This window comes from Urtica dioica, chromosome 4 (assembly GCF_054948205.1).
Source record: "Urtica dioica subsp. dioica isolate 48M chromosome 4, U.dioica_male_clone48M_v1_H2, whole genome shotgun sequence".
Classification (NCBI taxonomy): domain Eukaryota; kingdom Viridiplantae; phylum Streptophyta; class Magnoliopsida; order Rosales; family Urticaceae; genus Urtica; species Urtica dioica.
This window is the reverse complement of record NC_142759.1, coordinates 23,733,786-23,761,384: the sequence shown is the minus strand read 5'-3', so window position 1 is coordinate 23,761,384 and position 27,599 is coordinate 23,733,786. Positions and strand designations below refer to the sequence as shown.

At 35.1% G+C, this 27,599-nt stretch overlaps 1 protein-coding gene across 1 annotated transcript; it reads left to right on the top strand.

The window, feature by feature from the left end:
* LOC149401308 (putative leucine-rich repeat receptor-like serine/threonine-protein kinase At3g14840) lies at positions 1-27,259 on the top strand. The gene is made up of 4 exons (XM_089610660.1): positions 1-114; positions 317-473; positions 26,076-26,147; positions 27,169-27,259. Exons 1-4 carry the CDS (start codon positions 24-26, stop codon positions 27,257-27,259), a joined length of 411 nt encoding a protein of 136 aa, XP_089466786.1. The 5' UTR covers positions 1-23.
* The last annotated feature ends 340 nt before the right edge of the window (positions 27,260-27,599 follow it).

Below are 27,599 nucleotides of genomic sequence, written 5' to 3'. Positions count from 1 at the left end.
ATTTGCTGAAAACCACAAATAAGATGTTAGTCTCACAATTTTATCTTCTCCTCCTCGTCTCACTCGCAACTATTGTCCGCCTCCCGGCTGCTGCCGAATTGCCGTATTCAGAAGGTCAGTTTTTATGATTCTTATAATTTGTAATTAATGTGATATATCTTTTTTTATTCATACCTATCTAGGAAACACACACACACACACACACATATATATAGAAATGATGAGAATTGAATTATTGATGTGCCAAAAAACAAAGCGAATATTAGTAGTTAAATATATGTTTATTTATTTATTTATACATTGTCATTTTTATCAGTGCAAGCGTTGTGGGCGATGGCGAAAACGGTTGGGAAGAGGGACTGGAACTTCAGCGTGGATCCATGCAGTGGGGAACATGGGTGGAATACGTCATCCCAAAACGCTGTCAGCTGTAGCTGTTCTGCTGACACCACAATCTGCCACGTCACTAGCATGTATGTATCCATGCCTTAGTTTGAAAAAAAAAAAAAAAAAAAAGTAGAAATCTCTCTAGTATCTTTCTGTCTTGTTTGGATGCTTTAAGTTCTGATAAAGAAAATAATATGGTGAAAATTAATAAATGAAGTCGGGATGAAACCAGGAACCTAATCTCGAGGGGTTGATATGCGAATTTTTTGGAGGGGCTGATTGACAAATATATAAATGAATTCTAATATTTTTCTCTGCTACAAAACTTAATACGGGAAACTCCGCATATACCATTTTTTATGCTCATTCTAAGAATAACTTCTTCAAATAAATTTCAAAATTAAAAATAAAACTTTAACTGACGCTGTAATTAAAAAAAAATTGTAAACATAAACCACTTTAATATTATATGGGATTCAAATATTATGGGGGATATGAGTAAAATAATTTTTTTAAAATTCAGTATATTATTATGTGTATTCAAGGGACGTAAAGCACTTGAGTTAGTGTTTTAGTGGAAGCAGTGGCGGAACCAGAAACTTAATCGAAGGGTTACACAACTTTTTCTTTTTTTTATAGCAAAACTAAAGGTACAAATTATATAATATAATTATCAAAATCAATAAAAAAATAATAATTTTAAGAAGATTTTAAAATTATAAAAAAATATTGGATAATAATTTCATTATCAAAGCAATAACTAGAGGCATAATTTATTATTTTTAAAATACAATATGTAAAAAATAAACTATTTTAAACATTCATAAAATTATAGGTATTAGAGATTTAGTGTAAATAATAGTGGAGTTATAAATGCTAATAAGAATCACTTTTGTAATGCTGAAGACATTTTATAATTATCAAAAACTAAAAAATTGGATAAATTCGTAGATAAAAATGATAAAAATTGAAAGAACAATAAAATTATAAGTATTTAGAAGCATATAATTTATCTCAAGACAAGTGCTATATTGTAGATATTTAAGATCATATAATTGTCGTAGATATATTTGTATGTATTGGATAAAAAATGAGGGTAAAATAATAAAAAAAGAAAATAAAGGAAAAATTCCTAAAAGTGGGTTTTGAACGCTAATATTCTAGGATTTCTTGTAAAGGCCAAACCAATTGCACTACAATGTTAATTGTGGGTATCGTAGGAAATATAATGAATCATTTATATTGTAGGTATTTAAAGATAAAATGAGTTTTTAAAACACGAATAAATAAAGACGAAAACTACTGATACTGGAATTCGAAACCAGGCCTCCAGGAAATGAAGTGAAGCACAGCCATTTGAGCTACCTATTTTAAATTAGCATATTTGTTGTATTTATTAATTTTAAGAATAAATCTCATTTTTACCCTCTGGACTCGTACCTCCGTCACATTTCGCTCCCTGAACTCGAAAATGTTGCAAAACTCAACTCAAAACTCAGATACATATTACAAGACCCCACTTCCATCAGCATTTGGACGTTAAGTTATCACGTTTTGGTGACGTGACATGATTTTAAAGAGTATAATAGTATTTTTGGTTATTGAAATACTTTTAATATTTAAAATTGTTTATCAAATTGTTATTATATCAGTTCGTGTCACGCCCCGGAGAAGAAACATAGGAAAAAGAAAAAAAAATGAGGACGAAGAAGAAGAGGGGTCGAAGAAGGAAGCAAACCCATTCACTTCACGCGATTAACAGCGTTTCTCTTCTTCTCCGGCGTGAATTCTCGACCTCCCTCCTTTTCTCGCGAGTTCTCTCTTTCTTCTTCTTGATTTTGCTCAACCCTCACCCACGCTATCTCTCCTGCAAACTCTCTCTGTCGCTCTCTTCTTCTTTCCCTCTCGCTCATCTTCTTCTTCTTTCTTTCTTTTTTTTTCTTCGGTCATGCATGGTTCTTTCTTCATTCTCTTCTGCGTTTTTTTTTCTTTTTCCTATGTTTCTTCTCCGGGGCGTGACAGTTCGATTTTGATTGTTCATCAAAGCTTCTCCGTGAATCCATGGACGAAGGGAAGTGATTTTCGCGTGATATCTTCGGTGATTCACACAGCTAGGTAAAAACCCATGGAAATCCCTGTTTTTCCTTCGAAAATTAGGGTTTTCTTATTTCAAATTTGGGGCTTTTGCTTCTATGTTGATTCTGCGATTTACTATATTTACTTGAGTCTGGATTTTGCTCGAATTTGTGGAAATTGTGAGAAAGGAATATCAGTTTCCGAAACTGTTTGTTTGGTCCGAATGTCTATGTGTTTATATGATAGTTTGAATTTTGGAATCGGGGCTTTAGTTTCATCGAGTTGATTTCTTAATCGTGATTCTGTTGGGCTCGGGTTCTATTTGATTCCGTGAGATGGAATTGTAATATCTTCGGACGCCGACTCAGGTGGCGAGTCATGCTCAGAAGTACTTTCTCCTGAGAAGTAACAACAATTGCCAGCGACGAATATCTAGTTTCTTCGGTGAATAAGAGCAGAGCTCAGATTGCTATTGTTGTTGCGATTTGGGGCTTTCTTTGTGTTTTCAGATGGGAAGCTCTGGAGAGGCGAGCAATAAGGCCATCAATGCTTCGGTGGGAGGGTCGGTTCAGAAGAGAAGAAAAAGAAGAAGAAATGGAGGAGACATGCCTCGGAGAAGGAGAAAGAGAAGAAGAGAAGAGAAAGAAGAGTTTTTTTTTTAAAAAATTATTATTATAAAAATAAAAAAAAACGAGGGTATATTGATAATTGCACATTTTATATCTCACGTGACAAAAAACGTGACATTTAACGTCCAAAATTAGACAAAAGTGGCAACGTGTAATAACACCATTAGTTAAGAGATTCTCAATGCAATATTTTCGAGTAAAGGGGGCGAAATATAACCGAGATACGAGTCCAGAGGGTAAAAATGAGATTTATTCTAATTTTAAATATATTTAATTTTTTAATAATTATTATTTACTCTTATTAATTTTTTTCTTAATCCCGAGCCAATGGAGATCCGTGCACCCATTGGTCCCCACATGGCTCCACCCCCCTTGAGTGGAAGTGAATGTTTAAAAGATTTAGAGGGAGCTAGCTTGAGTTGAAATTCAAGGGTATATATATATATATATATATATATATATATATATATATATATAAAGACCGTTGGTTAGCATTTTTTTTTACTATTGATAAGAATTTCTGTTCCATTAGGCTGCAGTCCTCTGCACCAAATTGAGATAACAATTATATATATCATCTACTCTCACTACAACAAATCTCACTATTACCGACGATTTTTTTCGTCGCTAATAACCCGATATTCGTCGCTAAATATATTTAGCGACGATTTTAGCGACGATTTTTATCGTTGCTAAATGTCCGTGCTAAATATATTTAGCGACGAAATAGTCGTCGCTAAATCTTTACCGACGATATTAGCGACGATTTTTTCATCCCTAAATGTTTAAACGATGAGTTTTTTTTAATTATTTAGCGACGACTTTATCGTCGCTAATTTACGCGGACTAATTTCGCGCGCTAATTAGCGACGATAAAGTCGTCGCTAATAATTAATTTTTTTAATAATTAGCGACGACTTTGTCGTCGCTAATAATTAATTTTTTTTCGATTTTTGAAATTATTAATTTTTATCGTCGTTAATTATTTATTTTTTTATTTTGTTTTCTGTTTATGAAATTCTAAAATGAAAAATCAAATAAAAATCAAATTATATTATCGAAATGAACTTATATATAAAATACGGTTACGATTTCGATTATCGTCAAATATGTAAATAAAAATCTACCATATACAAAATATGTAATAAAACACTAGTCGCGACCTTTGCTTCGTCGTCTCGTCGCTCGTTTTCCCCCGCCTAGACGTGAAACGCTCTTCTGGTGCGGCGGGATTACAATTTGCTCATCAGCCGACTGACTCGGACCGCCGGGCGTCGTCTGCTGGCTACCATCGGGAGTCCTTTGCTGGCCGCCCGTCGGAGTGTGGACGCCAGAGACGTCGGAGTCTGGACACCGGCCGTCGGAGTCTGGACACCGGCCGTCGGAGTCTGCTGGCTGTGAGTCGACGGAGCCTGCTGCGAACTATGTGGAAATTGAGGCATAAACGAGCTCAGGTTGAGGCCGGGCACCTGAATCTGTATTGCCTCGGCGAACGAGGCGAGGGTCGACGTGAACACCTCCTGGGAGATATATCCTGGATGCGACGTCCCAGCCTCCGAACTACCGTAGACTTCGGCGATGTCAGCCGCCATCCGTGCTCCCTGTGGCACCAAACGTCCGACGCCGATCAAGTGATCACTCCGCGAACCCATAATATCGCGGATCGCCTGTTGCTCTAGGACGGAAATATCAACGTCCGCTCCTTGTTGCTCAGCCTCCGCTCGCAACGTGTTGAACCTATCGACCAGTCGATCTTGATATAATTAACTAGTTAGTATATATTAATCGAAAAATAAGACAAAATAAATGTAAACTTACGTAACGTGCAGAGGCTTCAGGAGTCAGCCATTCGAACTTGTCGGACTGATGTTGGCGCTTGTAGTTCGCAAACAAGCTCTCGAAAGAGCCTGTCTCGGCGCTCTTCTGCATGTAAACAAAATTTCAAGTGTTAGATAGTTTTAACGATTTGAAGTATCATATAAACATAAAACTTACGTTCTTCATGCGGTGGGTCGAGAACCCAATCGTCCCCTGTCGAGTCTTCGTCTTCTTCTTCGCGCGATTCGCCTTGTTCTTCGCTTGTATTGCCTGTAATATAAGTAAACGTACACGTAAATAACAAATCGTATAATAAAAGGTAAAAACCTATTTAACGTAAATGATTTGATTACCTTAAACTCATCGCTCGTATATCGTTGTATCAGCATCTCCCATTCGGTGTCGAGCTTAACGGTCCTCGGTTTCATCAACCGCGCCACCTGTACGCTGCTCTTGCAGTCGATGTCGAACCATGACCGCAAGGTATGCTTCCAATCACGAAGACGAGTCTTCGCGTCTCGAATGATTGCCGCATCGACTCGAATGTCGTACTTGTCTCGAATCGCTGCTCGGATCTCGGCCTCCTTCGCCGGCCCTACGTTCACATTCGTCCACCTTGGGACCGTAGGCGAGATCTTGTTTCGGACGACCAACCCAAGCGTGTTCGCGAACGTCGCGAGATCCGGATTCATCTCTCGCTCTGGCTGCAAGAACGACTAAAACTCCTCGTTATAAATAACAACTTCATTCACCCCGGGGCGCCGTGCACGCTCAGATCGAATCCCGAGCGTCGGCCCACGCACGGCCGGTTCAATATCTTCATCTTCTTCTTCGACGCCATCGCGTACGGGCGCCGACTCGCAATAATTCGGGAGACGGGATAAGTAGTCATCCCCGCCTCCGCTGCCTCCAGCTCCTATAGCCGTAGCCATCTGAAATTCAAATCAAACGATCCTACCGAAATTTCGGCAGAACCTCCCCTATAAACTTAACACCCCGGCATCAAGCCTTTAACTTTAAAACCTGCATAGAAACATCCTAAAACTAACGACAAATCGAACCTCAGTGGTTCGATTATTCAATTTCAAAAATTAAATCGAATTTGAATTTCAACAAAAACTAATGTCACATTTTTATTCATTTCTAACAAAAATTTCGAATTTCAATTTCAATCCATAACCAATTAATTAATTTCACATAATTAACAAAATTACATTTCCTAATTTATTAATCTCTAATCTACTATACTTATATACATAATTAATCTATAATCCTAATTTACAATTTTATATCAAACATCCTAAATTATCCTAAATTATATCGTAATTAAATCCTAAATACTTAATTATATCCTAAATACTTATATCCTAAATAATTATATATATACTAATTATGTAAATACTTATATCCTATATAATTATAACTAATTATATAAATACTTATATCCTTATATACTAAATTATGAAAATATATAAAATATAACTTTTATATATATATATATATAAAACTTACCGGCGGTGCAGATCGAGGAAGAGCGCAGGCGGAGGAAGAGGCGGACCGGGGAGGACGAGATGGACTTCGGCGTCGGCGGCGGAATGGCGGAGGACGGCGGTGGACGGCGACAAGCTTCGGAGAGACAAATATGAGGAGAGAGAGAGACGTGAGGAGAGAGAGATGTGAGGAGAGAGAGACATGAGGAGAGAGCGACTTACCGGAGCTTCGGGACGGCGGAGGACGGAGGTTCGTCGGAGGAGAATCGGGTTTTTGGGTGAGATTGGAGAAAATGAGATTTTTAGGTCAGGGAAGCAAATGGGGGAAACTGATACGCGACCTGGGATTTAAAGACATTTACCGACGATTAAATCGTCGCTAAATGGTTCAAATTTCGTAGCTAAATGAACTTAACTTTTCAGTTAATAACCAGGCATTTAGCGACGAATTACTCGTCGCTAATAGTTTTTTTTACACATTTAGCGACGATTAAATCGTCGCTAAATCATTTCGTTTAAATTAATTTGGGGGGATTTTTCCCTCTTTACATTTCGTTAAAATTCGAAATTAATTCGATATTAATTCAAAACTTTTAGCGACGATTAAATCGTCGCTAATAGTTTTTTACACATTTAGCGACTATTAAATCGTCGCTAAATTATTTTTGTTTTAATTAAATTGGAGGGATTTTTCCCTTTTTAAAATTCGAAATTATTAGCGACGATATTATCGTCGCTAAATGATTTCACAACTAATTAGCGACGATTTTATCGTATATTTTCCCGCGAACTTAGCGACGACAAAAAAGAATTAGCGACGATATTTTCGTCGCTAATTATCTTTGCCGCCAAACTTTAATATTTTTGGCACCAAAAAATCAGCGACGGTATTATCGTCGCTAAAAGGGTGATTAGCGACGATTAATTAGCGACGAATAAGTCGTCGCTAATTGTTTCGTCGCTAAATGTCGTATTTCTTGTAGTGTCTTAAGCGGTGAATTATTTATTGTTTAGTCCTCTGTATCACACAATGTGTTACAACATCTTATCGAATATTTTTAACAGATTAGATTACAGAATGTCAATTACAATTCTAAAATAATTCATTACGAAAATACACCGTAGTTTCTAAGTTTTTAAGCAATATATAGTTAAGGTATTAAGTTATTTTAGCAACAAAAAAAAAAAAAAAAAAAAAAACAAAGTGACACTGTGACACTACTGTATATTAAACCGTTGACATTGTAGATCGAATACCTTTGTATATAAATTACAGACAATGGTGGATAAAAATATTGATCCTCGTATATAAATTTCATACGTCAGCAAATATGTTAAATATGTTATTTTGGAAACACAAAGAGAGAGTGGTGGGTATTTTCTTGAAGAGGGTTTCATATACACAAACTTAAGTATTTTGCAAACGAGTAAGTTTCCATTGACTATATGGTTGAATTACCATAGATATAAGTGACTACAAAAGAGAAGGGAAAACGACATAACTTTGATACAATCACCCGTATATCTCAAGAGTAGGAGACTTTACACGACAAAAGCAATTACAATTCTATATTTAAGATACGAAAATTTAGGTAAGTATTCAGTTTAGACGTTTGAGATCGTTATACAACCAACTTTAGGTAAGTATTTGATATATAGTCACAAACATGACGTGACATTCTTGATTTGCCCTTTCATTAAAATAAAAAGATTGAGTATTTAAGTTAATTTAAACGTGTGAATACTTAAATGTAAATATTTACTAAATATTTACCAAATGTTGGTTAAATAACAATTTTAAAATATAAATATGACTATATGCTTTTTAATATCCAGGCTACAAGGTTATAAATTGTTAGACTCGTAATAAAAATATTGACAGAAGGGTTACAAAAAATGGCATATATTAACATATTGACTCTCCAAGGAATCACATTTGTCTCAGATTTGTTTTAGCTCTGTAAAGTACCTAAAATTGTTGTTAAATAAAATAGATACTGAGTGACTAAGAGTATATTTTACTCTATGCAAATTCAAATAAAAACTTGATATTCATAGATATTTAGTGTTTGAAGAATATCATTTTATTTATCTAAAATAAAATATAGTGTTATTTTTTTTAACTAAATAAGATTCTAAAGACAGTGTATATTTTATTTTAAAGATGATTTCTAAAAAGAGAAATGATAATATATTGTCATTCAAACTAATTATTTACCAAATATTTATTATTTGAAAACATTTAATATTATGGTCCATTAGGTAAATAATCACATTTACAGTTTGACATTGTTAAATAGTAACCGTTTCGTAAATCTTAAGTAAATAGTCACTTCCATATATTTACAGACGTAAATATTAGGTAAATAATCACTTTTATTTATAAGAACATGTAATTTTTATGCTTATTTACTTAATATTTACGAAAATTGGTTATTTAACAATATCAAACTGTAAATGTGATTATTTACCTAATTTTTTTGTTAATATTAATATCAACAAACATGAATGATTTACAATAATAATATTTAATTTTTCTTTATATTATTTTGAGTTTACGTGAATGCTTTATTAATTTCTTCTCTCATTCTTAGCAAACATAGTATCTACCTGTATATCTTGAAAAAAGGATTTTTTTTTACACCAGCGACGGTTTCCTTCTCTTAAAAATAGTATTTATAGTTTCAAATATTAACTTGTTGGACAATCAATTGATTTTGTACAATATAAACTATATCATATAATGTATCCAGCAATTAACAAATTAAACGCACAAAGTTTCAAATGTAAATCACTTTACATAATACAAACAATCGTGTTTATGTAACGACTACTGAATCGTAACATGTTGCACTACTACAAATTAACATATTAGGTGCGGAAGGGTATTAGGTGCGACATGTCGCACCTAATAGTCGCACCTAAGCACATATTAGATGCGACATGTCGCACCCGATATTCATTTACCCGCCAATTCTATAAAATTTGGCATATAATGTATCCAGCAATTAACAAATTAAACGCACAAAGTTTCAAATGTAAATCACTTTACATAATACAAACAATCGTGTTTATGTAACGACTACTGAATCGTAACATGTTGCACTACTACAAATTAACATATTAGGTGCGGAAGGGTATTAGGTGCGACATGTCGCACCTAATAGTCGCACCTAAGCACATATTAGATGCGACATGTCGCACCCGATATTCATTTACCCGCCAATTCTATAAAATTTGGCAGGAAAATAACTTGGGCATTAGGTGCGACATGTCGCACCTGAAAGTGTCGCACCTAAAGGGGGACTTATTAGGTGCGATATGTCGCACCGAATACCTTCTGCGACGGGTTATCCGGTGCGACGCTGTCGCACCTAATGTCGCACCTAATAAACTTTTAGGTGCGACATTTGAGGCATTGGGTGCGACATTCGTCGCACCGGATATGTAATTTTGTCCTAGTGTTGTTTATATGCTATAACCTGATCAATATTTTATAAAGAAGATCAGTCGTTTATACTATATAAATAAGATCCATACTCTGTAAACTGTGAAACCCCAAAAATCTACGTTCTAAAATTTTCATACTTAAAATTGAAAGTTTAATTTCGAGATGTGTAGAATATGTTAGCCACGTTAATATAGAGCTTTCTCTAATTTTTTTCAATTGAATTTATGTCAAAAGAAGTTTATACGGAGTTTATTGCTATATATATATATAATTTTTTTATGTAAATTTATATGTTATTATTATATAGGCTATGCGTAGATGTGTATACATCTTGGTTTTTTGTTTTTCAAGAAAACAAAATAATGTAGAGTTAATTTTCCAAAAATTAAAAGTTATAAACATATATATATATATATATATATATATATATATATATATATATATATATATGTGTGCATAAGAGAATAAATATTTTTTTATAGTGATATATACTATCGCAATAAGAATCTGTATAGTAATCCTATATTAATAGGTATGTATTTGGTTTTTTTTTTTGTTTACTCGCATACAATAAAATCTCTATACATAATATTATATATATTATAGTGTATATAAAGATGTTGCTTCACGTGAAAGAAAAAAAAATAATTAACAGCACATATAATTGGAAATATCTATGATACAATTAGATATTATTTGTGTTACAACTAATTCTTTTGTGCGGCTAATATAAAACTTTGACAGTTTTTTATAAGCAGCATAGAAACCGCGTACGTAGTTGTACGCTTCCAAAAAAAAAAGCCTCAGCCTTAGCAGAACCCTAGTTCTCCCAAAGCCCTATATATAGCCTAAGCTAATCTTGATTCTTTTTTTTTCACGTTTTATTTTCTTTCAACTTCATGCTCACCCTCTCTCCCAATTCTTCAAATCCAGCATCGTTCTTTGTGTCTTTTTTGCTTCTGAAAGTCTTAGAAAACAATCCTCTTCATCCCTAATCAAGGTAAATTCGTGTAGCTCTTTGGTTTATATGAAAATTTATGGTTTTCTTTAAACATGTATATGAACAACAATTTTGTTTTAAAAAAAAGGGTTTCTGGTTCGGATTTAATCAAACACTGATTTTCATACGCTTACCATGGCTTCAAAAATAAATATTTTTCATCGATTCTATTTGGAAACGTTAGGTTTATGTTTCTTCTATCTGAATATTTAATCGAAAAATATTTTTATAAAATAAATAATATTTTCTGATAATTTTCCGATCAGTGCGCGTACTAGTTTTACAGTTTTGATCAAATTTGAGAAATCGTTTTTCAGACGCTTAGTGTGAATTGCCCGTTAATTATTTTTATTCGAAAGTTTTTGCAATGGTTAGTAATTTGTGTTGTTTTTCTAAATATGTAATTTATTTTAAGTTTCAATCAAAAGTTTTACGGTATAAGAATTTTGGAAACGATGCACATATTGGTTTTTACAAGTTCTTTTTTTTTAGCCAAATTGTTGCATCTTATTTAATTTTTAATAAATAGTTAAAAATTTATTTTGGCCGTGATGCCTTTACAAAAAGTGCTCAAAATTATATTTTATACATACTGGATTTTTTTACAAAAGTTTTTCCAGAGTTTTAGTTTTCCCCGAAACCCTAATAGCCAAGGGTATTTTAGTAATTTCACGACGGATCTCGTTTCTGAAAATTTCCAGAAACTAAGTCATGTATTAAATCCTTTTCTTACCTGATAGTCAACCTTTTCCGTTTAGGTTCCGAGTCTTTAAGAGCATCTATTTCCTTCGACGGTCTTCGATCGTAATTCTAATACCCAGGTGAGAATAATCTCACTACAACACGGATTAGTTAAAAAAAAGTATATTTAGTATTATGTGGTCTGAAGTATTTATGTGTTGTGTGAAATTTTGTGTGTGATTGTTCGGGATGTGCTTGATATGATATGATATGACGATATGTGACTTTATGTTATCCTATGCTGTGCTTTAGAATATCTATAACACATCATTTTTTTTTCTAGCTATGTATGTTTTATCTTATGTCGCTCATGCATTTAAGGTACTAAACATGATTAATAAGTTAAGTAAGCAAGAGAGTCGTACCGCCTCGAACTACGGAGGTAACTAGAGGAATTTCTCGAGGCGAACTACGGGCTCACATAGAGAGTTCCTCATATGTTTATGTATGTGACGGGGCGTTCTATGGGAGGTCGCAGCCCCATGGTTCGTTACCAAAGTGTACACTGAAATCGGTACGGCTACTCTAGGGGACCCCCGACCTAAAATACGATAGACTTTTAATAGGGTATCTCATGTCACGGTTAAATTTAAAGTACTAATAACTGGTTCATGCATTTTATTTTATTGCTTATGTTTTGTGAGTTATAGTTATTCTCGTTGAGCGTTAGCTCACTCTATGTATATACGTCCGTGTTGTAGGTAAACAACATATGAACAAGTGAGGAGGGTGGATCAGCGGCGGCGATAGCGAGAGGGTTGGGTTATGGTTGCCGTTTTCGAAAATAAAAGACTTCCGCTTTGCTTCCAGTTTTTCAATAATCTAAACCCAAGGTTTTATTTTTCATTGTTTAAGTTATGTTTTTCAATTCCGTGAAAGGTTACGACTTTATTTATGGTATTTGTTTACAATTGTATTTTTGGGTTTTAGTTTCCGATTATGCAACTTCGACTTTTTGGTCGTTTTCGTTCATCAAGTTTTAAATGAAAATTTATTTTTAAGTTATGAGTTTTCAAACTTATATTTTAAGTTATGTTTAAAAAAAAATTTACCTCAAATTTTCTAAAGTTTTTAAAAAGTAAGATAAGTAAGATGGTCCAAAAATTCGGGTCGTCGCAGTTGGTATCAGAGCAACGAACCTACGACCCCCTTCGCTATCGATCGTACGGCTTCCCCCTACTCAAGTAAGTTAGTACTTTTATTTTTTTATTTATATCTTAGTCGTATTTTTTTTCTTAGATGGAAAATGTTCAAGATGCTCGTGGACGAGGTAGAGGAAGGCCACGAGGCCGAGGTAGAGGAAGAGGCAGAGTTGCCGCTGATGTCCCAATGCAAGATGGTCATCATGCTGCTCATTTTCCCGCACAACAAGGAGCAGCAGTGAATCCCGACGGTCTTGCTCCCGCACCTCAGCCAGCGGCCCAGCCAGATCTTGCGGTACTCGTTACTGCATTGCTGCAATGTATCGAAGCCCAAGAAGTGGAGATACAAGAGTTGAGGAACCATCTTCCCCAAGTCAATGGAAATGTGGAAGAAGATCAACAAGCACCACCCGCACCTCCCAAGAATGTACCTCAGATGGCCAAGTTCTTGTGGCAGATGATCTGTTCGAAAGGTTCAGGAGGATGAGAGCTCCGGATTTTGAAGGATCGACTGATCCTTTAGTGGCTGATGAGTGGATGTCAGAGATGAAGAAGATCTTCAACTTCATGAATATCTCGGAAATTGAGAAGGTCATATGCGCGTCTTTTGTTCTAAAGAAGGATGCACGATACTGGTGGGAGACAATTGCTGCTAGAAGAGACACACGCGCTATGTCTTGGGAAGACTTCATTGAGGAGTTCAACAGTAAGTATTTCAACATGCGAGCGATGAACACTCAGCAGAAGGAGTTTGCGGAGTTGAAGCAAGGGACGATGATTATGACTGAAGCTGTTAGTAAGTTCAATCAATTGGCCAGACTGTGTCCTCACTTGGTTCCAACAGAGACAGAAAGAGTTAGGAAAATGATGGGAATGTTCCGACCGGAATTGGCCTTAGCCATTGATAGTGGAAGTCAGCCACCTACCACAGTTGCCGACTACCTCGAACGTGCCATGCGAGCTGAATACCACTTGATCCAAGTAAAGGAGGAACGAGCTCAGTTTTACAAGGCTCGAAAAGAGGAGAAAAGTCAAAGAAGAGGACCCGACAACAGAAAGCCAAACCAACTATGAAATCCTCAGCCTAACCATAACCGTCAAGGCTTCAAGGCACAACCCCAATGGAATGGGAATGGAAAGAAGAGAAACCATCCTGGAAATGGTGGCAACGCCAACAACAAGGTCAAGGTAGAGGGAACGACCTTTCCAGTATGCAAGACTTGTGGGAAGATGCATCCTGGAGAGTGCCGGAAGGGAACCATGACTTGTTTCAAGTGTGGTCAGCCTGGTCACTTTCTCAAGGATTGTCCAAAATCAATTTCCTCTCAGAATGGACAATATCAGCAGCACAACCCGAATGGACGACTTAATTTCATGCAAGCTGCCATCGAAGGGCCACAGATTTCCCAAGGTCGTATAGAAGCACCTCCAACTACCCAAATTCCACCACCACAACAAGCCCGCATCTACGCTTACACCAACGCCGATGCTCTAGCCAGCTCTTCGAATGTTGTAGCAGGTCAGCTTCCTATAGCTCATTTTGACGCTTTAGTATTGTTTGACTCTGGTGCTATGCATTGTTTTATTTCGTTAGAACTGGCTAGAAAATTAGGCGATAGTGTAGTAAAAACTAATAAGGTTTTTTAGAACAGTATTACTGTCTGGTGATGAGTTGTTATCGGAGTACTGTCTGGAAGGAGTATCGATAATTATAGGTGGACAAGAGTTAAAGAGTGATTTCATTGTCTTAGAAATGAAAGACTTTGATGCCATCTTGGGTATGGACTTCTTAGGCGAGAATAATGCAATGATCGATTGTCGCCGAAAAAGAGTAATCTTCAAACCGGTAACGGGAAGAGGGTTCACCTTTGAAGGAAGGCCACTCAAGAAATCAAAGATGTTGGTGTCAGCATTACAAGCTAGAAGATTGATGAGTAAATGGTGTTATGGATTCCTAGCGTCGGTGGTGGACAAGACTAAGGATGTAGAAGCAACTCCAAACGACATGCCCGTGGTGGGAGATTTTGTTGATGTTTTTCCCGAAGAATTACCAGGCTTAGCTCCAGAGCGTGAGATTTCTTTTGGGATTGAATTATTACCTGGTACGGGACCGATCTCTAAGGCTCCTTACCAAATGGCACCAGCCGAACTCAAGGAGCTACAAACACAACTACAAGAGTTGTTGGATAAAGGATTCATTCGCCCAAGTCATTCACCATGTGGAGCACCGGTTTTATTCGTGAAGACGAATGATGGATCTTTCCGTATGTGCATCGACTACAGAGAGCTTAACAAGGTCACCGTCAAGAACAAGTATCCGCTGCCTAGGATTGATGGCTTGTTTGACCAACTCAAGGGAGCAAAAGTATTTTCGAAGATAGACTTGCGATCTGGGTATCATCAATTGTGAGTCAAGGAAGACGACATTCCAAAGACGGCATTCCGTACCCGCTACGGTCATTACGAGTTCACGGTCATGCCGTTTGGACTCACAAATGCACCTGCGGCATTCATGGACATGATGAATAGGATCTTTAGCAACGTCTTGGATAAATTTGTAATTGTCTTTATTGATGACATTCTGATTTACTCTAAGAGTGCCGAAGATCACGAAGAGCACCTGCGAGTTGCACTACAGACGTTAAGACAACATCAGCTATATGCCAAGTTCTCGAAGTGTGAATTTTGGCTAGATAAGGTGCATTTTCTTGGTCATGTGGTTTCTAAGGATGGGATCTCTGTTGATCCTTCCAAGATAGAATCCGTCAACGATTGGAAACCGCCTCGAAGTGTGACAGAGATCAGGAGTTTTCTCGGTTTAGCGGGCTACTATAGAAGATTTGTTGAAGGGTTTTCTACATTAGCCGCTCCACTCACCGCCCTCACGAAGAAAGATAAGAAGTATGAGTGGACCGCGAAATGTGAAGAGAGTTTTCGCGAGTTAAAGAGAAGACTCACCACCGCGCCAATCCTAATAGTTCCCGAAGGTGGAGAACCTTTGTCTATTTACAGCGATGCGTCAAAGACAGGTCTTGGTGCTGTGTTAATGCAAGATGGAAAAGTAGTGGCCTATGCATCACGACAACTCAAAAATCACGAGAGGAATTATCCTACTCATGATTTGGAGTTAGCCGCAGTGGTTTTTGCCCTCAAGATTTGGAGACACTACCTGTATGGTGTTCGGTGTGAGATATTTACCGATCATAAGAGCTTAAAGTATATTTTCACTCAAAAGGAGTTGAACATGAGGCAAAAAAGGTGGCTAGAATTGGTTAAGGACTACGACTGTGGTATCCATTATCACTCCAGAAAGGCAAACGTGGTAGCAGATGCCTTAAGTAGGAAGAATCACTACTACAAAACAGTTAATAGACTACGTTGTTATTTTATTAAAAGTCTACGTTTTAATTAAAAGACGTAGACTTTTTTAGTAGACTACAGATATCAAAATTTTAAGAATTTATAAGTCTACGTTTAAGATGAAAATTGTAGAGATTAAGATATTGATACACTACCATATACTGTATGACGTAGTGAAAACCTTTGAAAATAACAAAAATCTTAATAAATGCGCGCACTATGTATCCCCAAATTATTTCACCCGCCAAGAAATATATTTTCTTATTCAAAATCAAATATATTGTTTCCAATAGAATAGCTCATATATATATACATTAAAAAAAATTAAAAATTCTTTTCTCTGCGTTCTTTTCTTTCTTCTTCTTTGTTACGAACTACTCTTAAGAATTCCCAACGCCGCCAAACTGCTCCGCCTTCTTCCAGATTACCATCGCCGCCATACTGCTCCCCCAAAATCGAACCTTCTCCGCCGTAGAATTTGTACCATCGTTGCCCTTTTTCTTTGCGTTCTTTTCTTTCTTCTTCTTTGTTACGAACTACTCTTCAGAATTTCCAACGGCGCCAAACTGCTCCGCCTTCTTCCAGATTACCATCGCCGCCATACTGCTCCCTCAAAATCGAACCTTCTCCGCCATACAATTTGTACCATCGTCGCCCTTAGTCTGAATTGGAAACTTCTTCGTGGCTGTACCATCTCCGCCGAAAATCGGTAAGAATCAATGCCATTCTTCTTTACGAGAAAACTCATTACATGTACCCTTTCAAATTGATGGTTTGAGGTTGGTTTTTTAATTGGGTCTTGTTTGAAGATGATTATATGGTTAATTGATATTTCGAATTTGGGGCTTTGTAGTGTTTTTGGGTTTGAACTGGATTGCTAAAGAATCATGATTATACTTTAGTTTTGTGTTGAGTCTGTCTGTTTTCCTCTTGGTGTGTAATGGCGAGTGCAAACCTCTCGAAACACCTTTGATACAAATCCCTTTTGGCATAATATTACTGGGTCTCTCTCTCATTATTGTTGTTATAATTATCATACGAACACTGTATGAAAAGCTTGCCCATTGAATATGTTGTTTTCCTTCCGTTCCCCTAACAAGTATGGCTCTGCCAATGTTGATATATAGCAGCAGCCCTGCAACAATTCTTGTGATTATAGTTTATTGTAAGATATTATTAGATGTTCTGTTTGTAAGATAATGTCTTTGTATGGCCAAATCACTTGTGTTTACTGTTGGGAATGATCTGTAGTGATGTTTCTTACCGGTACAAATGAAGTGTTTACTAAATTATGATTATTAATAATTTGTTTATAAATAACTAAACCAAAATTATGATATATCATGTGTAACTGATTATGTGTTTTGTCATCTAACCTTTATACTTGTAGAGATCATATGATGTGCCAATGGAGGGGAAGAAATCTATATTGGCATCTGCTTCGACAAAATGGAGACAATTCAAGTACAAATTGGTAACTAAATACATCCTTTATTATGTAGACACGCCACACAAATTTGAAAAACCACCACCTATGTATCCTTTTATTCGCAAGAAATCTTGGAGGAGTTTTGTCGCTAGACGTATTTCAGAGGAGTTTAAATCTTGGAGTAAGGATCAATCAGACAGATGCAAACTAAGTAAATATCGTCATCGCCTTTCTAGGCATGGATTTGCAAACTTAGCGGCTGAGTTGGTACGTCTTTTTATTCTACAGCCTTATCTACTAAGTTGTTACAGACTATATTCAATAGTAGTATAAACAAGTATGAATTTTTTTTTGCTGAATATCCTGCAATCGAACTTTAGAAAATGGCAATGGGCGGAAAAAAATCCAACACGTAGTCAGCTTTGGAAGATTGCTTACTCAAAAGGCGAAGAAGATTCCGAGGATGAAGAAGTAAAATCGTGTATTGGAAGAATTGTGAGTATACTTATATGCTATAAATATACTTATATGGAATATTTTTTAGATATTGTTTGTTATTGTCCAGGTTCATGTGTTATGTAATTAATACACTGTCTCATAAGTAATTACATAACACATGAACCTGGACAATAACAAACAATATCTAAAAAATATTCCATATAAGTATATTTATAGCATATAAGTATACTCACAATTCTTCCAATACACGATTTTACTTCTTCATCCTCGGAATCTTCTCCGCCTTTTGAGTAAGCAATCTTCCAAAGCTGACTACGTGTTGGATTTTTTCCGCCCATTGCCATTTTCTAAAGTTCGATTGCAGGATATTCAGCAAAAAAAAAATTCATACTTGTTTATACTATATATATATATATATAGGTGTGAAAATTGAACATAGTGATAAAGGGGTTAGTCTTAGGCAGGGAGTAGTCTTAAGTAGCAAGATCTGTTATTATACAGGGAGTAGTCTTAGGCTTGTTTCTATTGTTGTTATATATAAAGGGGTTCATATAACTTAAGAGTATATTAAATTATCCATGTTGTAGGATGAAATTAGCAAAAACGTTGAGGAAGGAAGCGTTAAATTAACAGGGAAGAAAGACGTTCTCTCTATGGCATTGGATAGTGATGAACATGGTGGTCTAGTAAGAGCAATTGGTGGTGGAGTCACTCCGTCGACATATTTCAATGTCCCAAAACAAACAAAGACGAATGAAGTTTTACAAGAATTATTGGAGGAACAAAAGAAACTTGCATTGGCACAGCGACAAGATGCTGAGGAGAGAAAGTCATTACTAGAGCAGATTAAGCAACTTCAAGAAGAAAACCTGAACTTAAAAAGGAAAAATGAAATAAAAATTGGATGTCTTACTTCGGATAAGGATAGTTACACGCCCAAGGATTTAGATGAGTTCTTAACCGATGACAGTGAAAATGACGAAAACGAATATGATGATTTTCAGTTTCTTGGATCTAGAGATTTCACAAAGGTAAACACGCCTAAATATATATTACCCTCTGTTTGATATTCTGAAGTTGGTTTTGAGTGTACTAATTACCTACTAATAATATTTGAGAATTTTTATTTTATAGGGAAAACCATGTCTACTAGCTTTTGGTTCTATTGATAACATTGTAGCTTTGGTACAATAATAGAAGATGGAAATAACAACTCAAGAATCTGGGATATAAAATTGGGGACTGATTTGGTAAGAGTCTCGATTGATATCTGCCGCGTTGAGGATGGTGTCATTCCAATAGCTATGGGCAAGCGAAAATTGATGGTTATAGATGTAATTGGTACTCAAGTCCCATGGCCTACATCTTTGGTTATTATAGAGCATCATAAGGTAAATTTATTTTGTTAGCTATTTTTTATTATTTATAATCATTTTATTTATTAATCTATGTTTGTTATATTCTTCTGGGTATAGGTATTGACACCTACAGTTAAGTCCAAAAAGAATAAATTGAAACCACTCTGGAACATACAATATCTCAAGGATCATGTTGCCAAAAAATTAGGCAACACAAACACAATGAGTTTTGTTTTGGACAATGACCTGTTTTCTGCTGAACGACCTTTATATATTCTTCAAGAGGATATTAGTCGCTTCTCTAACATGCAGGAAATTACTTCGAATTGCATTGTTCTATACATGAGGTAATCTTTTAAACATAAATTATATTACATTAATCATATCATAAAATAATTCTTTATATCTTTATGTGAATAATGGATTTTTCTTTTATGAATTAGTTACCTGTATGACATGATCAAAAGAAAAGGGTTGCTGAAAATGTATCAATTCATAGACCCTGGGAAGCTGTCTACACATACAGGGACTGCTAGTTTAAGAGCTGAATTGTTGGCTAAAAGGATTGACAATTGTCATGTTGACCAGCTATTTTTAGGTCCTTACAATTCCGGGTTAGTATAGTTTTAATTGTTTTTCTATACATATATATTATTGATAAAGATAGTTGTCCAATGAACATCTTTATATCTATGTCAGAAATCATTGGGCGTTGTTGGTAATAGATCCGCATAGCGACATGGTCTATTATTTGATTCTCTTGGGCGTAAACCTAAAGGAGACATAAAATGTGTCATCAATACGTAAGTTCATGGTTACTAGTTTTTATATGACTATCTCCTAGATGTGTACATGTCTGATTGCTTACTTCTTTTTTTTGTAGTGGAATGAAAATATTTAACTCCAAATCCAACATATCTGCAAAAAAACAAGTGATGAAATGGGAAATTGTTAAGGTATATGCTTCAAGAATGTTATATTATCATAGAAACTTATTAATTAATTTTGATATTTATAAGGAGTCATTATTAAATCTTATGTCTGGAATTGTAGTCTCCACAGCAACCATCCACTTTTGAGTGTGGATATTATGTGTTAAAGTATATGAAAGACATTGTTGACAAGCACATCATCTCCACAGAAGATAAGGTAAATACGAAGTTATAATATCATGAAAAATAGTATATATATATATGTACGTATAGTAAAAAAAATGGATTTTCTTTATTTAGGGTATATATAAATAACTTATTTATGTATAATAGACAACTAAGACATATATTGTTATGTGTAAACAGTTCAACGAAAAAACCACTTACACTCAAGTCGAGCTCGATGTGATGCGCGAAGAATGAGCGGTCTACCTTCAAAGTTTGAATTAAGCATGAAACTTTTTTTAGTTAGATATTGAATATGATACTTAAATTTAGATACATTCACTATGGATATATTGATTCTAATTTTTTGAATCATATTTTTATATGATATTGAATGGTGGGCATTACATTTTGGTATATGGATTCTACTTTTTTGAACTATACATGTAGACTACTTTTAAAATGTGTAGTCGTATTAATATAAAACTAGATAATACTACAGTTTAAGGATGTAGACTACGGAAAAATTAGTAGTTTAAATTAATCCATAACTTCATACTACGTTTAGAAGCTGTAGTGTATGACTTAATTCTTAAGTTTAGATGACGTTTTACGATGGTAGCTAAACATAATTCTAAATAAAGAACTACGGTTAAAATAAGTAGTCTAAATTAATCCAAAACTTCATACTACGTTTCAAAACTGTAGTCTGACTTAATTCATAAGTTACGACTACAGTGTATAGTTGTAGTGTTTTTGTTAACACTACTGTTTAATTCCGTAGATTATTAAAAGGTGACCAAATTTTCACTATATCAGACTACAGTGATAGACTGTAGTCCATGGTAACGACGATAGACTACGGTGAGAAAGACTACGATAAAAACACCGTAGTGTTTTTTTAATAACTACGGTGTTTAACCGTAGATTATTAACTGTTTTGTAGCAGTGAATGAGGCTAGGCTATCGATGATGCGAGCATTTTCACCTCAATTCACTGATGAAATCAACAATTTGGGAGTTGAAATTGTCACACAAGGATTAGCCAATATGACTTTACAGTCATATCTTTTTGATAGGATCAAGGAAGCGCAAATGCGTGACCCGGAGATGTCAAAGTTGAAAGACGATGCGTTGGAAAGCCACGAGTCAAAATTTTCAATTTCGGAGAATGATGTACTCTTTTTCGATGGAAGGATTTGTGTACCCAACGAAGATGAGTTACGAAGGCAAATTCTTACCGAGGCACATGAGGCACCGTATTCAGTCCACCCAGGTTCCACGAAGATGTATCAAGACCTCCGAGAACATTTTTGGTGGAACGGAATGAAGGGCGACGTTGCAAAGTTTGTCAGTAAATGTCTTACCTGCCAGAAAGTGAAAGCCGAACATCAACGACCAGCTGGAGAATTACAGCCAATCGAAGTTCCTGAATGGAAGTGGGAACAAATCACAATGGATTTTGTGGTTGGATTACCTAAGACGGTTGAGGGTTATGATGCTATCTGGGTAGAGGTGGACCGTTTGACCAAGTTTGCTAGGTTCATCCCGATGAAGGCCACGTACTCCGTGGAGAAGTTGGCTGAGTTATACGTGAATAACGTGGTGAGACTGCATGACGTTCCTCTATCCATCATCTCAGATCATGATGGTCGTTTCACTTCTAACTTTTGGAGGTGCGTGCAAACGTCGCTGGGATCGCAACTGAAGTTTAGCACCGCTTTTCACCCCCAAACGGATGGCCAGTCTGAGAGGACTATTCAAACCCTAGAGGATATGCTAAGGGCATGTGTCATGGATTTTGGTGGGAGTTGGAATAAGAGGCTTCCACTTATTGAATTCTCATACAACAACAGCTACCAAGCCTCAATCGACGTTGCACCATACGAAGCTCTCTATGGGAGAAAGTGCCGATCTCCAATTCACTGGTTTGAAGCAGGAGAAAATATTCTCGAGAAAACAGATTTTATCAGAGACACAACAAAAGCTATCAAGAAAATTCGTGATCGAATGGGAACTGCCCAAAGTCGACAGAAAAGTTATGCCAATAAGAGAAGGCGGCCATTGGAATTTCAAGTCAGAGATTTGGTGTTCTTGAAGGTAGCACCTCTCAAGGGTGTGATGAGGTTCGGCAAGAAGGGAAAGTTGAGCCCGAGGTACATTAGTCCTTTCAAGATCATAGAAAGAATCGGAAAGGTAGCCTACCGTCTAGCCCTGAACCCTGAGTTAGCATCGGTGCACAATGTGTTTCATGTCTCGATGGTCAAGAAATACCTACCCGACCCAACGCACGACTTAATCCAAGAGCCCATCGAAGTTCACGAAGACTTGATGTATGAAGAGAAACCTGTCCAGATTCTCGATCGCGAAGAGAAAGTTTTGAGGAGCAAGGTGATTCCTTTAGTAAAAGTGTTATGGCGGAATCACAAGATAGAAGAAGCTACTTGGGAACGAGAAGAAGACATGAAAAAGCGATATCCCGATCTTTTCAGAGAACTTTAGTATGTCCAAGTAAGAATTCTTAGGTTCTTCTCGACTTTTCTAATTTTCGGGACGAAAATTCCAATAAGTAGGGGAGATTGTGAAACCCCAAAAATCTACGTTCTAAAATTTTCATACTTAAAATTGAAAGTTTAATTTCGAGATGTGTAGAATATGTTAGCCACGTTCATATAGAGCTTTCTCTAATTTTTTTCAATTGAATTTATGTCAAAAGAAGTTTATACGGAGTTTATTGCTATATATATATATATATATATATAATTTTTTTATGTAAATTTATATGTTATTATTATATAGGCTATGCGTAGATGTGTATACATCTTGGTTTTTTGTTTTTCAAGAAAACAAAATAATGTAGAGTTAATTTTCCAAAAATTAAAAGTTATAAACATATATATATATATATATGTGCATAAGAGAATAAATATTTTTTTTATAGTGATATATACTATCGCAATAAGAATCTGTATAGTAATCCTATATTAACAGGTATGTATTTGGTTTGTTTTTTTTGTTTACTCGCATACAATAAAATCTCTATACATAATATTATATATATTATAGTGTATATAAAGATGTTGCTTCACGTTAAAGAAAAAAAAAATAATTAACAGCACATATAATTGGAAATATCCATGATACAATTAGATATTATTTGTGTTACAACTTATTCTTTTGTGCGGCTAATATAAAACTTTGACAGTTTTTTATAAGCAGCATAGAAACAGCGTACGTAGTTGTACGCTTCCAAAAAAAAAAAGCCTCAACCTTAGCAAAACCCTAGTTCTCCCAAAGCCCTATATATAGCCTAAGCTAATCTTGATTCTTTTTTTTTTTCACGTTTTATTTTCTTTCAACCTCATGCTCACCCTCTCTCCCAATTCTTCAAATCCAGCATCGTTCTTTGTGTCTTTTTTGCTTCTGAAGTCTTAAGAAAACAATCCTCTTCATCCTTAATCAAGGTAAATTCGTGTAGCTCTTTGGTTTATATGAAAATTTATGGTTTTCTTTAAACATGTATATGAACAACAATTTTGTTTTAAAAAAAAAAGGTTTCTGGTTCAGATTTAATCAAACACTAATTTTCATACGCTTACCTTGGCTTCAAAAATAAATATTTTTCATCGATTCTTTTTGGAAAAGTTAGGTTTATGTTTCTTCTATCTGAATCTTTAATCGAAAAATATTTTTATCAAATAAAGAATATTTTCTTATTATTTTCCGATCAGTGCGCGTAGCAGATTTATAGTTTTGATCAAATTTGAGAAATCGTTTTTCAGACGCTTAGTGTGAATTGCCCGTTAATTATTTGTATTCGAAAGTTTTTGAAATGGTTAGTACTTTGTGTCGTTTTTCTAAATATGTAATTTATTTTAAGTTTCAATTAAAAAGTTTTAGGGATAAGAATTTTGGAAACGATGCACATATTGGTTTTTACAAGTTCTTTTTCTTAGCCAAATTGTTGCATCTTATTTTATTTTTAATAAATAGTTAAAAATTTATTTTGGCCGTGATGCCTTTACAAAAAGTGCTCAAAATTATATTTTATACCTACTGGATTTTTTTACAAAAGTTTTTCAAGAGTTTTAGTTTTCCCCGAAACCCTAATAGCCAAGGGTATTTTAGTAATTTCACGACGGATCTCGTTTCTGAAAATTTCCAGAAACTAAGTCATGTATTAAATCCTTTTCTTACCTGATAGTCAACCTTTTCGGTTTAGGTTCCGAGTCTTTAAGAGCATCTTTTTCCTTCGACGGTCTTCGATCGTAATTCCGATACCCAGGTGAGAATAATCTCACTACAACACGGATTAGTTAAAAAAAAAAGTATATTTAGTATTTTGTGGTCTGAAGTATTTATGTGTTGTGTGAACTTTTGTGTGTGATTGTTCGGGATGTGCTTGATATGATATGATATGACGATATGCGACTTTATGTTATCCTATGCTGTGTTTTAGAATATCTATAACACGTCATTTTTTTTCTAGCTATGTATGTTTTATCTTATGTCGCTCATGCATTTAAGGTACTTAATATGATTAATAAGTTAAGTAAGCAAGAGAGTCGTACCGCCTCGAACTACGGAGGTAACTAGAGGAATTTCTCGAGCCGAACTACGGGCTCACATAGAGAGTTCCTCATATGTTTATGTATGTGACGGGGCCTATGGGAGGTCGCAGCCCCATGGTTCGTTACCAAAGTGTACACTGAAATCGGTACGGCTACTCTAGGGGACCCCGAACTAAAATACGATAGACTTTTAATAGGGTATCTCATGTCACGGTTAAATTTAAAGTACTAAAAACCGGTTCATGCATTTTATTTTATTGCTTATGTTTTGTGAGTTATAGTTATTCTCGCTGAGCGTTAGCTCACTCTATGTATATACGTCTGTGTTGTAGGTAAACAACATATGAACAAGTGAGGAGGGTGGATCAGCGGCGGCGATAGCGAGAGGGTTGGGTTATGGTTGCCGTTTTCGAAAATAAAAGACTTCCGCTTTGCTTCCAGTTTCTCAATAATCTAAACCCAAGGTTTTATTTTTCATTGTTTAAGTTATGTTTTTCAATTCCGTGAAAGGTTACGACTTTATTTTTGGTATTTGTTTACAATTGTATTTTTGGGTTTTAGTTTCCGATTATGCAACTTCGACTTTTTGGTCGTTTTCGTTCATCAAGTTTTAAATAAAAATTTATTTTTAAGTTATGAGTTTTCAAACTTATATTTTAAGTTATGTTTAAAAAAAAATTTACCTCAAATTTTCTAAAGTTTCTAAAGTTTTAAAAAAATAAGATAAGTAAAATGGTCCGAAAAGTCGGGTCGTCACATAAACACTCGCCTTTAACAATTACATAGCACAAACATGTTTAGCTCATACAACATAATCCAATTTTACTCATGTTAACAATTACAACTTGAGTAGACACATTTATTTTATACGATATAAACAATGCATTTTAAACAGTTAAAAATAGATACAACTTAGCTGTATAGTAAATGATTCAAATACCGAGTATATATTTGAAATCATAATTTTTTGTTTTTAAGTAATGGTTATTCTTTAGCAAGTGTTGAAACCCGAGATATTTTGTTACATTTAAAATCAAAGAATAAATGGATAATTTTTAAAAGTGCAGAGTTTGGGAGGGCCAGAGTTTGCAGGGAACGCTCCCCAAGGATCTTTCCGGGCTTCCTTTTCTCCAACAACTGTAAGTTTCAGCTAGCTAGGGGCTCTCTAAGTTCACATAGCTGACATGCGATAAGTTTTAAGTAAATAATCACGAGATTTTTACTATCAAAACAAAAAATATACTAATAATTGTAAATATTTGCTAATAATTGTAAATAACCATCAAACTCTAAGGACATAAATAGAATATTAAAAACGTCAAAACAATGACAAATCATCGTAATAGATATTCACTTAATTTTTTTAAAAAGTTGATAATTTAACAAATCTCCTAATTTTGAAGGCTATAAAAAATAAGGAAAAAAAATAAAAGATATATGATCAATATGTGTCCTTTTACATTGGAACGTTAGTTAACATGTTTATAGTTTTGTGGGATTATTCCTAAACTATGACATCCACATTAGTTTAGGACCAAAATCCAATATGTCTAATTGAATCCGAAACTATGACCACATTTTTTGTGCAATTATCTTTTTACTCTTTATCATTTTTCTTTACTTTTGTCTCTTATTTCTCTTTAAAAAACTAACCCATGATCATGAGCCCTAGGATTACCTAGCCCTACGAGACGAAGAGAAAGCTCACCAGGAATATATATTTTTTTTAAATTTGAAAAAACCGGGAAAAAAAATCTGCGAAGTTTAAAGATTTATTGACATTTTTGCATTTTATTGACATCGATATCAATAAAAAGACAACGATATCAATAAATCTTTAACGATTTTCCAGATTTTTAGAAATTTTTTACAGACTTTTTTCAGAATTCTAAGAATCGTTCTTGAGCATGAAGTCACTGAAAAATGTCTTCTTAGCTAAGCACAAGGAGAGCGAGAGAGAGTAAATAAAACGAAAAGAATGTTTTATTGAGGGTGTTTTTGTACCAAAAATTGTAAAATAATCATAGTTTTGGATTAAATTAGATACATTGGATTTTGGTCATAAACTAGTGTGGAGATCATAGTTTAGTAATAACCCTTAGTTTTGTTAAGTCGCTCGATTCTGATAACAATTTATTTTTCTTTCCAATTTTGTTTTAGTGTCCTCAAGCGTAACTTCCTCAACGGTACAATCCATCGAGAATGGGGCTCCTCAAAGCTGGTCGACATGTATATATCTCTCTTTGGTTAATCATTATTGTAGCGTTCTTCAGTATTAATGCGAAACTAAGAAATTGGTTAAGTGCAGTTTCATTTCAGGAAACAGGATAACAGGCTCTATCCCAAAAGAGCTCGGAAACATCTCCACTCTAGAAACATTGTGAGTTCTAAAAATCAAACTTTTTCTCATCAAAACTACTTCTATTATCAAATTATTAAATTAAAAAGGTATGCTATAGAGACCTTCAGAATAACCAGCTAACGGGCAAGCTACCTCCTGAGCTAGGCAATCTTGCTAGCATCAAATTACTGTACGTAACTTTTCAATCATTTTGGCTTATCAAATATAGGTTTGGATGATGTACATTGTT

What these genes read in the sequence shown, in the direction of transcription:
- LOC149401308 (XM_089610660.1), top strand. Translation starts at nt 24, where the DNA reads ATGTTAGTCTCACAATTTTATCTTCTCCTCCTCGTCTCACTCGCAACT. An exon ending in CGAATTGCCGTATTCAGAAG is followed by an intron (nt 115 to 316) that starts GTCAGTTTTTAT and finishes CATTTTTATCAG; the next exon opens with TGCAAGCGTTGTGGGCGATG. An exon ending in CTTCCTTTTCTCCAACAACT is followed by an intron (nt 26,148 to 27,168) that starts GTAAGTTTCAGC and finishes ATTTTGTTTTAG; the next exon opens with TGTCCTCAAGCGTAACTTCC.